The sequence below is a fragment of the Podarcis filfolensis genome, assembly GCF_964270895.1.
Source record: "Podarcis filfolensis genome assembly, chromosome: 15".
NCBI classification, from domain to species: domain Eukaryota; kingdom Metazoa; phylum Chordata; class Lepidosauria; order Squamata; family Lacertidae; genus Podarcis; species Podarcis filfolensis.
Window position 1 is genome coordinate 34,360,661 of NC_139618.1, and position 17,641 is coordinate 34,378,301.

General features: G+C 42.5%; 1 protein-coding gene across 1 annotated transcript; it reads left to right on the forward strand.

The window, feature by feature from the left end:
* The first annotated feature begins 6,763 nt into the window (after positions 1–6,763).
* On the forward strand, positions 6,764–16,650 carry LOC310750676 (antimicrobial peptide NK-lysin-like). Its single transcript, XM_083589163.1, has 4 exons — positions 6,764–6,943; positions 8,256–8,464; positions 9,074–9,184; positions 16,464–16,650. The coding sequence occupies exons 1-4, from the start codon at positions 6,898–6,900 to the stop codon at positions 16,629–16,631; spliced, it is 534 nt and encodes a 177-aa protein (XP_083445289.1). The 5' UTR covers positions 6,764–6,897; the 3' UTR covers positions 16,632–16,650.
* Positions 16,651–17,641: the final 991 nt, after the last annotated feature.

Genomic DNA, 17,641 nt, shown 5'->3' on the forward strand with positions numbered 1-17,641 from the left:
TTGTTTTTAAAGGGTTTTTTTAAAAAAAATAAAATCCCTGCAAATACAGGTCATAGTTATAGTATGGGGTTAAAGTGGAAGAAGAAGAAGAGATTGGATTTGATATCCCACTTTATCACTACCCTAAGGAGTCTCAAAGCGGCTAACAAAACACCCTGCAATATACTCCCAATGATATTATCTCCACTTTGCATTTGAAAGCTGTTGTTCTACAACAACCCTGCAATGTAGTACAGTGTTATTATCTCCACAATGCAGGTTGGGTGGGGAATGAGACACACATAGAGACTGAGACTGAGTGATCCCTTGCAGTGTAGTCCCATATGTTCCTGCTTTCCAGGGATGGACCCAATTTTCTGAAACCTGTCCTAGTAGATCGGAGATAGCTATTGAGTGGCCATGATGTGCCCTTTCTTACAGAAGCCAGCCCTTCATTTTGAATGTAACTGATTTCATATTTCTGTCCCGCTTTTCCAACCACGTTGAGCTCAAAGTGGTTCATAGATAATAACAACATTACAAACTACAATCATACAGTAGTACCTCTGGTTAAGAACATAATTCATTCTGGAGGGCTGTTCTTAACCTGAAGCTGTTCTTAACCTGAAGCACCACTTTAGCTAATGGGGCCTCCTGCTGCTGCCGCGCCGCTGGAGCTCGATTTCTGTTCTCATCCTGAAGCAAAGTTCTTAACCTAAGTTACTATTTCTGGGTTAGTGGAGTCTGTAACCTGAAGCGTATGTAACCCGAGGTATCACTGTAATCTTATCAGAAGCACAACAGTATACAAACTAGGCACACAACAAATTCACAAAACAAGTAATATAATAAGAGTCCGCTGCTAGAAGTCCTGTCAGGTCTGCACAGCAGATTAAGTGGGCCCAAGAATGGCCCATGTGGTGGGGCAGAGATGCCCTCCTGATACCAGCTTAGCTGCACCTTACCTGGATGGGACAGAGCAGGGTGGCAGCTCCACAGGCACACCAGTGGAGTCAATCTGCAGGTCCCATACAGCCCAAGCCTCACCACCACCCTTCCTCTGTGCCACCTCACAGCAACACCTGTATCAGGATGCCACCTTATCCAGCAAGCCACGATTGGTAGATGCACAGGTCATCTGCTGCCTTTCCCACTACTGTAAGATATATTATATTTCCAGCTAAATTATTATTATTATTATTATTATTTTGTAAAACTGCATGCATACATATACATTAGTACATGCAGATTTTATGCAAATCGGTATCCTTTTTTGTGGTGGGTGGTTATCAAGCTGCACACACACTATAGCTGTAAAGCACATTTAAAGCATATTTTCCACCTCAAAGAATTCTGGGCACTGTTAAACTTTGCTGGGGAAATCTGGCTGAGGTTAGGAGTGTGCCCTTAGCATTTATGTACATGCATTTATATGTGCGTGAGGGGCAGGGGCCATGCAATCCCCATTCACATTTAACTTCCAGGGATGCTGGCAAGGGATCCCAGAAGGAAGACAAAACCAGTAACTTACATCACCAGTATCTACAGTAAATGAAGCATCTTCAGAACTCCCAAAGAAATTATGGACAGCTATGTACCAGGGACTGATTCCAGGAAATGGGAACAATTGGAGCATATGCAACATAGTAGTGCGGTTTGGAAAGAGAGATATCATGAGGAAAAGCTTTCCATAAAGATATTCTGGCAAAGATTCCACAAGCTGTGCTGGAAAGTGGGGTGGGAGAAGAAGCAATTTCAAACTTGGCAAGAGAACACTTTTCATTTGAACCGGCAGTAAGTATTTTAACACATTCTTTATTGCAAGGCAGGAGATTGCATCTGAAAAAGGCATTTTTTGCACATGAAGCTAATGCTGGGTTGAGTTTAAATCTATATATACTATTAAATCCATAGAAGCTACTGCCATCTGCTGCTGTGGTGCAGTTCATACACCATCAGTGCATGGATACTATAACGATGTGTGCATACATCTTAAGCTAAACATGTAAGTGAATACAATCTCTCCAAATAGCCAGACAGGTATCCAGAATTCAATTTTGTTTGCATTTTAATGAAAAACCATCTATTTCACACTTCTCATATCAATGCACAAACCATTATGTAAAGTTTATATAATGTCAGTTGTGCCAACAGTATGCAAAAATCACAAAATGAAATTCAGGCTATAAATATAAATTCAGGGCCTTCTGTGTGAATTCGATTATTCTGAAATTTTTATTTTATTTTATTTTGTAAATAGCAGCAGCACGGAAGCTTCAGAAGGATGGAGCATTGGAAAGGGAGCTTATTTATATCACTGCCTGCCATGATAGTAGCAAAGCTGTCATATTCTGTTCTGATCCAATACCAGATCTCGAGGAGCAGAGAAGATTTATGAGAAGTTGCAGGACCATGGATAGCACCAAGTGAGAAACTTGCTCCAACAAAAAGGGTGAGCATGTTGTTGTTATTTAGTCGTTTAGTCGTGTCGGACTCTTCGTGACCCCATGGACCAGAGCACGCCAGGGTGAGCATAGACTGGGCCTTTTAATGCTTCTGCTCTCTGACTACCTCTCTCAAGCTCCAAAAGCCTTGTGGCTAACTAACTTCTAAAATGGCCAATCCTTTGGCCAGAAGACAGACAGACTGTTCCCTAGCTTCCCCCCTGGTGTGTTCCCTGGGCCACTGAGTTATTGCTGGAGGCATTTGGTTCTTCAGGGCAAAGTGCTTGCGACAATGCAGGCTCTGACCCTACGGTTACAGGAGATTCTCCTGGGGGCTCAAGTTCCTCAGCCTCAGGTTCTTGATTTTCTGCAACAGACTTAAAGCCCTACGTGTCAGGCTGCTGCCAGCGACTCCCGGCTGCTTGCCCAGGAGCATACAAAGACAAGGGAATATTTCTTACCGGCCGCTTTTTATTCCGTATTTACAGAGAGAGGCTCTAGAACCCAGCCTCTTGGATAATGACGTTGTCCCGAGTGAATCTCCACCCCGTCTCTCCCACTTCTTCATTCTTCATTCTCATTGTTTATCCTATGGGTGCTGCTAATGTGCCCTCTGTCTTTGAGCTCTTTGCTCTCCTACTTCCAAGGCCCGCCGTGTTCTAGGAGGGGGGGGTCTGAAATGCTTTCTAAAGACACAGTGTCCATCAGCTGTCGCCCCCCTTGTGCTTCGTCCTCCTCCTCTCCCATTATTTCCCAACTTCAGCCTCTGAGCTGTGACCTCCCTCAAACCCCTGTTGTAAATCTAAACTGTCTTCCTCTTCCTCCCCTCCCTGGAAGGGTCAAGCTGCCCTCTGCCCTGTCCCTGACACTATCCCTGGTCTGGATCCTTGGGTGGAAAGTCTGCAGTCTCTGATTTTGAGTCTTGACTGCTGCCTGGCTCTGGGTGCATGACATCTCCAAAGGTTATTTTTCAAGGCAAGCTGCCATTGCCACAAATGCATCCTTTTGCCAGGCTAAACTACCCCACAGTCACAAGTGCATGCTCATTACAACTGTGCAATTCATTGGCGCCTGGAGTCAAAATTCTAACATCCTGGAAACAACACGTGGAAGGTTTCTTCATGCTACTTGTGGGAGCAGTGATATGTATACCTGGAAGGCACACTAGATTGGATCCAAACTATGTTAGTTGAACTTAGGTCCCACTGAAATCAATGGAACAAATTAGTCATTACTTAAGTCCCATTAACTTCAGTGGGAGTTAAGTTTAACTTACCTACAGTCCACTCCTAACAATAGGCAGAAGCCAGCTAAGTTCTACTCAAAGTAGACCCACTGAAATTGATGAAACTACGATAAGTAAGTCATGGCCCTTGATCTCCAGTGGGTTTACTCTGGGTAGAACTAGCATTCCACCCAACTCCGTGTCTCCTCAGAAGTAAGTCCTACTGACTTCACTGGGTCTCGTTTCCAAGTAAGTAAAGCTAGAATTACAGCCTAAATCTGAATCCAACCCATTATAATTTCCATATGTGTCATTCAAGCAGACTTGACAAAAACTCAAAATACTAGGTGCTTTCTCCACCACTATAGCTCAGTGGCAGATGAGGTAGAAATCTATTATCAACAAGGACAGTTTTACATATATAAGGATATGGCCTGACCCCAAAATGAGTAAGAACTAGTTTTGGAGGGGCCTAGTTGAATGCTAAAGTTAAAAACAACACCGGATAAGATGCAGAGGTCTCTGCAAGTACAGAGGAAGAAGCTTGGGCTGGGTCACTGTTTCAAAGAAATGTGGTTGGAGGGGTGGGTAGATAAGTGACTGTTCCAAAGAGATGTGGTGGGTAGATAAGAAGATTTTATTCAGATAATGTTTGTGTTAATTTTGCTCTGCTAAATGTGCATTCTGCAGTTGACCTCCTATGTAGTGTTCCCCCCCCCCCCAAAAAAAAATGTTTAGGATAATATTTTAGTTTCCTGTTAATTGTGTTTGAATGAATATTGATTGTATTCAAATGTATACTTTATATTCACCTTTCTTCAGTAATGTTTTATTCTGAATTGTTTTATTTGCTGTTTTAATGTAGGTTGTAAACTGCTTTGAGATCCCTCCCCCTTAAAAATATATATATATATTTTTATAAGATATTTATTAAGGTTTTAAAAGTTTATATAACATAGAAAAAACAAAAAACAGAAACAGAAAAAATACATAGAGAACACATACAACAAGTATAATTTCAATCCCTTATATTCATAAAACTTACTTTCCCGACCTCCTCATACCTCCCCTTTCTGTATTCCAATCTCTAATTAATTCAATTCAGCAAATCCTTCCCCTAATTTCTATATAATTTTTGACCTTTCTTTTCTTAATTACATAATCATTACAGCTTATAACCACTTAATTTCTGAATCAACATCGTTCTAACATTCAATAATTTTACAATGTTTCTTAAGATAGTCCTTAAATTTCTTCCAATCTTCTTCCGCCGTCTCTTTTCCCTGGTCTCGGATTCTGCCGGTCATTTCTGCCAGTCCCATATAGTCTATAACTTTCATCTGCCATTCTTCCACGGTGGGTAGATCTTGTGTCTTCCAATACTTTGCGATGAGTATTCTTGCTGCTGTTGTAGCATACATAAAAAATGTTCTGTCCTTCTTTGGCACCAGTTGGCCGACCATACCCAGGAGAAAGGCCTCTGGTTTCTTCAGGAAGGTATATTTAAATACCTTTTTCATTTCATTATAAATCATTTCCCAGAAAGCCTTGATCCTTGGGCATGTCCACCAAAGGTGAAAGAATGTACCTTCAGTCTCTTTACATTTCCAACACTTATTATCAGGCAAGTGGGAAATTTTTGCAAGCTTGACTGGAGTCATGTACCACCTATAAATCATTTTCATAATATTTTCTTTTAAGGCATTACATGCTGTAAATTTTATACCGGTGGTCCACAACCGTTCCCAGTCCTCAAACATAATGTTATGACCAATATCTTGTGCCCACTTGATCATAGCTGATTTAACTATTTCATCTTGTGTATTCCATTCCAACAGCAAGTTATACATTTTTGACAAGTTCTTAGTTTTGGGTTCTAACAATTCTGTCTCCAGTTTTGATTTTTCCACCTGGAAACCAATTTTCCTGTCTGACTTAAAAACCTCCATTATTTGATAATAATGGAGCCAATCTCGCACTTTGTCTTTCAATTTCTCATAACTCTGCAATTTCATTATGTCCCCTTCTTGTTCCAAAATTTCCCAATATTTCGGCCATTTAGACTCCATATTAAGTTTTTTCACGGCCTTTGCCTCCATTGGGGACAACCACCTGGGAGTTTTGTTCTCCCCCTCCCCCTTAAAAATATAAAGCAATATAGAAATTGTTGTGACGTGGGGTTTGTGATTTCAGCTCTCTTGACATAATATGCTGGAGACAGTTCTGTAGTAACACTTCTTTATTAAAGCAAACAAGACTGAGAACTGAGGAGGGGAGAGCTACATTTATAGGGACAGGGAACTAGCTAGAAAGGATACATTTTGGAGGGAACAATATCAGGCAATCACAGTCCTGCCTTTTGGAGGAAACCAATAAGACAGAGGATCCAAATACAGCAGCTTAAATGAACCAATAGTAGCTGTACCCTCTGGAACCAAAAGGCAGTTACTTTACCCTAATGCAATTACAGACAATAATAATACAGATATAAAATCCTTTGACTCAATACACAACAGAAATTAAATTAAATTATTAATAATAACAACAAGAAGATCATTGGGAAGAAGGTAAAACAGGCCAGATGACACATTCCTTCCTATAAAGCATGTATCATAATGGAAAGCTCTTGCGAACGCCGACCTGTAATGCATTGCTGAACATAAGTCTGATTAATAGATTTGAGCCTCCATATTGAACTCCCACGGGGAATTTTATCCCACACAGAACACATGCCCTGCATGTAGACAGTTCCAAATTCAATCCCCAATAGCTCCAAGTAGGTTGGAAAGGGCCTTGTCTGAAGCCCTCAAGAACAACTGCCCGTCAGAGAGACCAATGGTCCGACTACTGCTTGAAGGCATATCTTCATGAGAGTTGCCTCTTTTCCTTCAGATAAAATTAATTCTTCACATTTTGAGATGTGGTTTGAATACCTATTTGTCGCATCCTGTGGCATTTGGTTTCTGAGGGTGGTTTTGGTTTTGTTTTTAGTCTGTTCGAACAATGCTTGTTCACGCTTTGTAGCTGTCAACCACTTTTCTCAAATCCATGACGTTTTGGGAAAGGGGAGGGGGACGGCCAAAGCCTTGCATCCTGGTCAGCGAGTGGCATGTCCTTTTAAGTTCTGCTTTTGATTTTCAGACACTCTGATTGGCTCAGGCAGGACCCCCCCCCCCATAACTTTTAAGAGCTTTAAAAGACTTGTTGGGAGACCGGCTTCCCCACCTGCAGTTGGACACCTGAGCTGCAATGGCTTTGTTGCTCATCTTGTACCTGAATGTTGCTGTAGGCGCAGGTAAGATGTGAGGGCTGTGGGATGCATTTTTCCTTCTTCCAGGACAAAAAGAAGTTACAGGCAAGCTTTGACTATTGTTCCTTCCAGTAAAAAACCTGGTGGGCCCATGCCAACCAGCGAAGTGGCGAAACAGGGCCACTCACAAACAGGAACAAGGGAAACTGCCTTACCCTGGACCAAATCATTGGTCCTTCTGGTTCAATATTGTCCACAATGATTGATGGCAACTAGGTTTTAGACTCTCCCAGCCCTAATTAGAGATGCTGGGGATTTTGAACTTCAGACCTTTGATAGGCAAAGCAGATGTTGTACCACTGAGCTAAGAACTTTCACCTGCAAAAGTAGGAGGAATTCTGTGGGCCGCAGGAAATCCCAGGTTTGCAGAAAAGTTATTCATTAAAGTAAAACAGGGAAAAGCAAAAGAGGAGGATGGAGGGTTCAGATGTGTGCTGCTAATACTGACATGGACAGCTAGGTCTCAAGGGGGTTATAGTCCGACACAAATGGAGGCCACCAGTTTTGGGAAGGCTGTATTAAAAGCAGACAGCTGTGATAAACTTGATGAAAGCAAGCGACAGTGTAGACGACTCAGACATTATTGCCACTCTTCCATCTGGAGGTAACTTCACACACAGGGTCTCCTAACAGTGCTCTTAGCAAACTACAGTTCCCAGAGCTTCCTACAGGGCTCAAACCAGCCTCAATATCGTGTGTGTTAGTGCTCTGTCAGTTTTGGTCCTTTCTGTTTCTCATTTTTCCAATCGTGAATTCAGTTTTTCACATTGATTCAGCAATTTGAGAATCCATTTTTTAAAAAAAATTCTGATGTTTTGGCAATCAATTTCTCATTATGGAATGCATTTTATGGAATGAATTTATGTTAATTTCACTAATATATTGATTTGTATGCACACTTCCCCCTAACATACTCATTTTTGTAAAACGTCCTTTGCTTGGAGAACTGCACTGCGAAGATCAGATATGTGTGAATTTCAAAGGATGGCTGTGTTTTGGTTCTCACATTGTTTCAGAAGGTGCAAATTTGATAGGCTTGGCTTTAAATGCAAACTGTACTGAGTTTCTCCCTCATCCCTAGGTAGAGCTAAGAGTACTCTTTCGGGTATCAAAGTTGACTCATGGGTGGGGGGTGGGGGGGTAACGATCAGGCCCATCAGGTCAGAAAGGTCCCAGCGCCCCACATTTTAAAGAGATGCCCCTGATCTAAATCATGCACAAATAATATTAGATTTCCTTCTAAATCCTCTTGGGTTGTATGCTGTGCAAGTTTACCTCTTACCCTTTTGTTTCAAAGCCTTGGCTGGAATAGATCTGGGTCCTCCTGGTGCATGCCTGCAAGGTCCCAAATTCTGGTGCCAAGATGCAGTTACTGCTGCTGAATGCAAGAAGGAGGAATATTGCTGGATCCGTGAGTGGAGTTCTCCGTTGGTGAGAGCCAGAAATGCAAAACCACATCCATCTGAAGAGCTGCTCCCTTCCCTCTCTCTTCCACCACATTTACAGGTGGGTTATATAATACAACCGCATCAGTCCACCCCAAATTAAGCAAAATTAACCAGATGTATGAGAAAGGGTGGAAAGCAATATCTTTGGGGGCAGCTGCATGATAATAACAAGGATGAGAAGGACTTCTCTAGACATTCTTCATCTATAGTTTGGAGTTAGGATCAGCCATGTGACCACACTGAAACATTGTCTTAAGAGGTCAGGAACTACCATGGGATAATTTGGGGAGAACTAGCTAACTATCTCATTCTTCTTTTCCTTTTAAATATTACCTTCCAGCTCCGTAGCTAAATACTGTGTGGTGCAAAAGGGAGAGAGGGAATAATTGCCAAAGAGTTAATACATAAATGCTGGTAGCCAACTTATTATTTGCTTGTATTGGTGAACAACTGGGTCGAAAACAGTCTGCGCACACTTCCCGAGTAGAAGGTCAGATAATTTCTTTTTTAGAAAAAGCAACAAAAGCTGGACATCCAAGGAGGTACTTGTTCCAGGAAGAACCACTTATAGTGAGAGCCCCATTATTATACCCAAAGAATTGCCCTGGTCCTTTCCTGAAAGCCTCATTTTTGACTTTGAAGCCATTGATATCTTTGTTTGTGACAGTGGAAGGGACTTGAGGAGGAGGACAAGGCTGAAGCCCCATTGATTAAATGCCTCGTCTGCACCAAGATTGTGAGGAAAATCAAGGATCTGGCTGGAGACGATCCAGATGATGTAAGTTACCAATTGCTATGTTATTGGAACTTATTTGCTCGGCTGATACTGAAAATTGGGTCTGGGGGCAGAGAGCTACTGAATTGCCACAAGTGGCTGACACCCAGAGATTAGCCTGAAAACTTAAGCTATTTCCATTGCTGAGGCTAACCAGAGTTGGCCCTGTAAGCTACCTGGAGGGAATTATAACTGGGAACCACATGGTTTAATGGTGAATTTTGGACATAACGGAGATGTAAAATATTGGATTACAGTCGTACCTTGGAAGTCGAACGGAATCCGTTCCGGAAGTCCGTTCCAAAACATTCCAAAACCAAATCACGGCTTCTGATTGGCTGCAGGAAGCTCCTTCCTGCAGCCTCTTCTGTCCAACATTTCTCATAGTTATCTTTAAATAAATTTAAGTTCTTAGCAGTCATATTAACCCCCAGATATTTTACTTTCTTAACTAATGTTAAACCTGTCTCCTTCTGAAACCTCTCTTTCTCAATCGGTGTTAAATTTTTCTCAAGAACTTGAGAAGTTTTTGACTTGTTCAGCTTAAATCCTGCCACATGACCAAATTCTTGAATCAGTTCTAATACTCTTTTCGTACTAGATTCTGGCTCCTGTAACGTCAAAACTAGGTCATCTGCAAAAGCTTTCAATTTGTATTGTTTGGCTCCGACCTGGATACCATTAATCAGACGGTCCCTTCTAATCATATTTAGCAAAACCTCCAGGACCGAAATAAAAAGCAATGGGGAAATTGGGCAGCCTTGTCGTGTACCTTTCTCTATCTTAAATTCCTCTGTCATCACATTATTGACTATTAGCTTAGCCTTTTGTTCTGAGTAAATTGCACTTATACCATTTTCAAACCCTTGACCCACCCCCATCCCCTGGAGATTTTTCTTCATAAAATTCCAAGAAATATTATCAAAGGCTTTCTCCGCATCTATGAAAATTAAAACTGCTTTAGTATTAATATTCACTTGCAACTTCTCCAAAATGTTGATTATGTTCCTCGTGTTGTCAGACAAGTGCCTACCTGGGAGAAAGCCAGCTTGGTCCTTATGTATGTCTTCCACTAATACTTTTTTTAATCTATTAGCCAAAATATCAGCAAATATTTTGTAATCCACATTGAGCAGGGATATGGGGCGGTAGTTCTTAAGTTGTGTCTTTTCCGACTCAGTTTTCGGTATAAGTGTAATATAAGCTTCCTTCCACGACTCTGGCGCTTTTTCCCCCTCCAAAATTTCGTTACAAACCTCTTTTAGTGGCTGAATTAACCAATCCTTCAAAGATCTATAATATTTTTAGGTTAAACCATCCGGCCCCGGAGATTTACCCAACTGCATATTCTGAATGGCACCTTCTACCTCCTGTTCTGTAATTTTATGGTTCAGCATTATCTTGTTTTCCTGAGAGATTTTTTGTAATCCATTTGTTTTTAAAAATTGGTCTATATCAAACTCTTTCTGTGGCCCTTGTGTATATAACTGTTTAAAATACCTCTGGAAGCATTTTCTAATCTCCACTGGATTCTGAATGTTCTTTCCTTCCACTTCCAAATTAGTGATAGTATTGAGCTTTTGTCTTTTTTTCATTTGCCAAGCTAACAATTTTCCACATTTATTAGCCGATTCAAATGTCTTTTGTCTCATTTGTTTAATTTTCCATTCAATTTCCTGGTTCATCATCTTCATATATTGCACTTGATATAACTTTATATCTCTCAGAATCTCTTGTGACTTTGGTTTCGCTCTTAGTTTCTTCTCACCCTCTTTTATTTTTTCCAAAATTTTATATTTTTTTTCATTTTGGGCTCTCTTCTTTATTGTATTCTGTTGGATCAGAAAACCCCTGATAACTGCTTTACTTGCGTCCCAAATTATTCTTTTTTCAATACTAGTATTCAAATTTATCTCAAAATAGTCTCTCAAGGTTTTTTGGGCCTTCTTAACAACCTCTTGATCTCTAAATAAGGTGTCATTCATCCTCCATCTGAAGGAACCGATTGGTGTTAGTTTCATCTCCATTTTCACAGCATTATGGTCGGAGCAAGTTTTTGGGCAAATTTCCACTTTTTGAGTCTTAGGTGCCAGTCCTCTAGTTATCCATATTTGGTCAATTCTAGTCCATGTCATTTTGGCTTCAGAGAAGAATGTTCCCTCTCTTCCTAAGGGGTTCTTAGTTCTCCAAATATCAATCAAGTCCATACTGTCAGTCAGTTCAAAAAAGGTTTTTGGTAGTCTGCCATCTTTAGTTACAATCTGTCTCTGCGACTTGTCCATATTTGTAGATACCACTCCATTCATATCTCCCATCATAATAATGTTGTAATCCATGTAGTCCAACAATGTCTCATGCAATTTCTTAAAAAATTCAGATTTCCCCTCATTTGGTGCATAAACTCCTACTATTAAAATTTTTTCTCCTTGTGATTGAATTTCGATTGCCACAAATCTTCCTTGGTCATCCTTAAAAACAAATTTCGGTGATAGGCTCTCTTTGGCATAAATTACAACTCCTCTCTTTTTGACCTTATCCGATGAAATAAACTCTTGACCCAATCTTTTATTAATCAATACTTTCCTGTGTAGCCTTATCACATGTGTTTCCTGTAAACAAATTAAGTCCAACTGTTCCTTTTTCAATAAATGAAAAACTTTCCTCCTCTTCTCCGGGGAGTTAAATCCATGAATGTTCCAACTTAGCAATTGTAGAGACATTGTGTAATTATTCTACTTTCCTCCAACTGCTCCCAGTAATTCCTCTTGTTCTGACGGTGGTATCACTTTTGCTGGTTTGTCCAATCCCAAAGATGGTGGTGCTATGTCTAATACTCCTGGTTTTAAGGCTCTTAACTCTTCTAAAGCTTCTTTCTGCAGGTCTTCTTCATGGTCTCTCAGAAATTTTCCCTTGTCTTCCACTGATCTTATTTTAAATTTTTTCCCTTTAAATGTAAAGGATAGGCCCTGGGGAATTCCCACCTAAAAAGAATTCTGTTTCTTCTCAGCAGGGCCACCAAGTCTCCGTAGTTAGTTCTAAGATCCAGTAAATATTTCGGAATATCCTTAAAAATCTCCACTCTTGAATCGTTTATTTCCAAGCTTTTCTGGTAGTGCAGACTCAGTATTTTATCTCTCTCTTCTTTCGTTCGGAGGGTGACCAAACAGTCTCTCACCCTGTTCTTTCTCCCTCCTCTTCCAAGTCTAAAAGCACTCACTATCTTGAAGTCTTGATTAGCATCCAGATTCCAAAATTTTGCAAATTCCTGCTCAAGGTAGTCACATAGGTTATCTTTTTCAAATTCCGGTACCGCCCTGATCCTCAAATTAGTCTGTTTCTCCCTCAGTTCAATCATAGACAGAAGCGACTGATGGTCCCCGAGCTGTTTGCGCATCGGTTTTATTTCTTCCTCTACTGCCGCTGCTTTTTATTTTGCTTCCTCAGCTGTCTTTCAATTAGAGGCAGATTCTTGCAACAATTTTTCAATAGATTCTGTATTGGAATTCACCTTCTGTCCCAAGCTATTAATGCTAACAGTATTCTGGTCAATTTTAGTTGTTTGTTCAGTAACTTGTTTACTCAGGCTTTCCAATTTTTCATAAATTTTGCTTAGTACCGAAGTGAATCCCTCTTCTGAGGCCATTCCTTTTAACCCAGCTTGTGCAGTATCTTCCCCCTGTGTCACAGGAGGGCCAGGAACAGATGGTCTACGCTGCTGGGATGCTGCACTAGGCTGCTGCACTCTAACCTTGCCGGATCTTGTTGTTTTTTCATTCATCACCCTTTGTCTATGAGTCAAGGTCAATCCCATGGTAAAAGCTTGCAATGGAAATTCCCCATAGTTAAAAGTTAAGAGTGGAAAAATCCCCCAGCTGGGTGTATAGTTCCAATGTTCCTCTAGGGGGACACTGTAGCAGTCATTAATGTTACAATAAAATGTCTTTTCCAACTTTTCAAAGTCCCCCTCAGCAAAGCAGGCAACAGTTTCAAATCCAGAGAAGACCTTTAACACCAAATTTTGGCACCAAATTTCTCAATACCTGGGTAGACCGTTGTCAAGGATAGAACCCCAAATTTCAGCTGATACCTGGGAAAGCTTCTTCTCCGATTTATATGCAGCTCACGCTGCCAGCGGAGGAAGGTTAGATTTGGCCCCCTTGCCTGAGTGGGATCCTGTTACCTGCTCTGAAGTGGAAACACTTATAGGCCAATTTGAGGCGGGCAAGGCACCCGGAGACGATCTTATTTCCATAGATGTTATTAAAGCCAATAAGGATTGGTGGTGTCCACCCCTAGCAGCTCTTTTCACTTATATAAACAAAACAGCACAATTTCCTCCAAGCTGGAACTCTGCACTGATTGTGTTAATTCACAAGAAAGGGCCGCGCACAGACCCGGCCAATTTTAGACCAATTAGCCTGCTAAATGTTATCGGGAAGATCTATTCAAGACTTCTACTTAACAAATTAACGACCTGGATGGAAACCAACAATATCATCGCAGAGGAACAGGCGGGTTTCCGCCCCGGAAGATCAACAACAGACCAAATCTTAATCCTAAATCACTTGGCCACCAAGTACGCTGGCAACGGCCTAAAAGCCCTCCACGTCGCCTTTATAGACTTTAAGCAGGCCTTTGATCTAATTCCCAGGAACCAGCTATGGACAAAATTGGCAGCGACATCTATCGACCGCCGCCTTCTCCTGCTGATTATTAATTTGCATACAAATACCCTCCTGAGGATTAGGCTAGATAGTAAGGGGCTAGTCTCCAATCCGGTTGCCACCACTAGGGGGGTAAGACAGGGCTGTTTGCTTGCCCCTGCTTTGTTTAATTTCTATATTAATTCGCTAGTGGTGCATATGGCAAATGCTGATTTCCATCCACCAAAACTGGCAGGACGAGCCTTGAATGTCCTACTGTATGCGGACGATGCCGCCCTATTAGCTACCTCCCCCATCGGATTAAGGAGGATGCTTCGAGCTCTTCATGAATATGAGACCCAACATGAGCTCCAACTAAATTATGCCAAGACCAAAATAATGGTCTTTGCTGCTCGACTGAAACCTAATTTATGGTCAATTAATGGTATCCCTTTAGAGCAGGTCAGTTGCTTCAAATACCTGGGTCAGGTTGTAAGATCAAATAGGTCCTTCTTGGCGCACAGAGAATACATAGCCTCGAACGCATCCAAAGCAGCCTTGGCAATTAGAACCCTATACTCTAAGAAACAGGCACAAACTGTCAAAGTTGCCTTGCGACTCTTTAAAATGAAAGTCCTCCCTCTTCTGCTGGTGGGCATTGCCTTGGGCTCACGTAGGGACTTTGAAAAATTGGAATCTATCCAAACCCAATTCCTCAGGGCCATACTCAGGATCCCCCCCTCTGTGGCAGGCGCGATCATGAGATTGGAAACCGGTTGTCAAGCCTTTAGGTATGTGGCCCTGAAAGCGAAGTTATGGCTATGGCTTAAGCTCTGTTTCAGACCGGTGGGTTTGGCCCCCTTGATTCTGAGGGATAACTTTAAATCTCCATGGGAAGGGGAGATAGTGGAGGAAGTGCAGAAGTGCGGGTTGTCCTCCCTTTATATAGAGTCCATGACGTATAGCCACGCAAAGGTGGTGATCGCTCAAAGATTAAGGGATATTGCCAGACAGGAGGACATAGCCCGTGTGAAACCTGGGATGTTTCTGGGGGAGCAGTTGTATCAGGCTGCTCCAGCTCGCTACCTGGCGGATATCCACTACGTGGAATACCGCAGACTATTTACTGCGGCTAGGCTGAATGTTCTTGACTCGGCGGTTCTGAAGGGAAGATATGGAGGAGTCCCATATGACCAGAGATTATGCCACTGTGCACTGGGTGAGGTAGAATCCACAGAGCACATTTTACTGAGCTGTCCCTTCTACAACGATTTAAGACAGTACCTTATAACGCCATACTTACCCCAGCTCAGTTCCCGACAAAGAGGAAAGCAGACAGCATATCTGCTAAATAAGTCTTCTGGGAAAACAACTTTGTCAGTGGCTAAATTCCTTTTCCTGGCACTCAAGTGTCGGAAACGTATAACAGAATGCTTTGATGTGGGTTATCTGTGAGAGGTCTAGTACTGTGGCCCTACCTTATTTATGTACCCCTATGATGTTATAGTTTATAATTTTTGTGTAATGTTTTATTTCTGACTATCGGTCGAATAAAGGAAATTGATTGATTGGCTTTAACAAATATCTCCTTTGCAGAGTTAACCATTAAAAAGTTACATTGTCCATAAGTAGTGCGACTCTCAGTGCAACAATTCTAACGATCCTTGCAGTCCGTTCCCAGGAATTAGGTGGTGGTCTCTATTCCCTTTTCCTTTCTTTTGCAGGCAGAAAAGTCACTTTCCCCTCCCCCCCCTCTCCTGCAACCTGGGGAGGGAGTTCTTTTACTTTGATGTTCAGATTTAGAGCTTTGAAGCACCGCTCTCCAGGTATTAGCTCAGAGAGTCTTTGCTTTGATCTGTATACAGAAAGGAAGGCGGACTTCCTGTTTACACCTTCCCGCTTCAGTGCCGAATCAATCCCTTTTTTCTCCTTTTAGTCCCAGATCTTAAGCTTCACCTACTCACGGGTAGTTGTTTAGCAGCCGAATTGTCACAGGAAAAAGGTCAGCGCTCTCCGGCACCAGCTGTGCGGCTTCACCCCACGGAAAGAGCAATTGACTCTCAGCACCGCGCCAAGCTCCCGTTACGCTCCGGAGCCCCTTGCGGGGTTCCTTCACAAATCCGGAGGGCGCTAAAGGTGCCCACCGAGTCCCACGTTCACAGGCTTCTCCTGCCTGTGATTTTCGAAAGGGTCTCCGCTTTGCGTAGCGGACAGACCCGATTTCCGCGGAGCTTCTCCCTCCAGACTAGAAGGAGACCGCCATTGCCGTTGGCGCCGCCTCCGGAAGCCCAAAGACAGCCAATATTCCAACCAACTTTATTTGGAGCCAAAAAAAAGGGGGGTAAAGGAGGAGGAAAATGAACAAATATAGCAAAATATACAGCTCCCTGCTCACTTCAGATTAATACAGAGTGCGAGAGAAGTCAGGGCTCCTGTGCCTTTAATAGGCACACCTTTAATAGGTGTGTGGAAGAGGGAATTTCAGTAGGTGTAACGTGCAAGCAGAGGCTGGTGTGAGAAGAAACGAGGGAGGAAAGCAGAGGAAGGCCACACTGGCAGACACGCAAAGGCTGTATCTGTTTGAATCTTGAGCATGGAGCCACCAAGTTACTGTTCTTACTCCCCAACTCTTATTTCAGGAGAAAATCGAGGACGCAATAGCTTCTGTATGTCAGGTAGTGGGCAGGATCTTGAGAGGGACTTGCAAAAAGCTTTTGAGGCTTTTCAAATCAAAGCTCAGAAAAGATCTGCAGGCTGGCTTGAAGGCTCGGGACATCTGTATTGATCTGACCGTATGCAGGGATTGAGAGGACTACCAGGTGAGAGCAGCGCTTTTATTTTATTTTTATTTTTTTTATTTTCATTCATTAAAATTCATATGCTGCTTGATTTTTAAGAAAGAAAACCTCAAGGCAGCTCTGGTGACTGCCTGTCCTTATTCAAGACAAACTCTACCCTTCCCTTTTCCTCACTGGATTATTCCTTATGGACAGCCTTCTTTTCCCCTGAGATTTTTATTTTTATTTTTTGAAGGACATATTGCATTATGGGAGGGGCCAAAGGTGGGTGGTCCCCACTGGAGCAAGTAGGGCAGACCAACAGTATGCAGAGCCAGAGCCAATGATAGGTAAAGGTAAAGGGACCCCTGACCATTAGGTCCAGTCGTGACCGACTCTGGGGTTGCGACGCTCATCTCGCTTTATTGGCCGAGGGAGCTGGCGTTTGTCTGCAGACAGCTTCCGGGTCATGTGGCCAGCATGACTAAGCCGCTTCTGGCGAACCAGAGCAGCGCACGGAAACACCGTTTACCTTCCTGCCGGAGTGGTACCTATTTATCTACTTGCACTTTGATGTGCTTTCAAACTGCTAGGTTGGCAGGAGCAGGGACCGAGCAACGGGAGCTCACCCCGTTGTGGGGATTCAAACTGCCGACCTTCTGATCAGCAAGTCCTAGGCTCTGTGGTTTAAGCCACAGCGCCACCCATGTCCCAATGATAGACAGACCCAAATCATTCTAGTGCTGTCTCCATCCTCCTCCCTGCTAAATTCCACAAGGGGCAAGAATGAGGTTGAGGAGGAGAAAGCCAACAGCCAGGGCCACCTCCTGGACTGGCTGCGAGTAAGATAAGGCAGGTGGACCTCAGACTGCTGTGGGTGGGGCAGTGCCCCATTTGCTGTAACAGACTAGCCTCCGCTGCAAGGGCCAAAGCTCCGTGCTGAAGTACATAAGAATTTCAGAAGTGCCCGACTGGATCTTAAGCAAGGAAACAGACTCACACAAGACCGGTAGATTATGCTTTAAGACAACCTTCTCAAA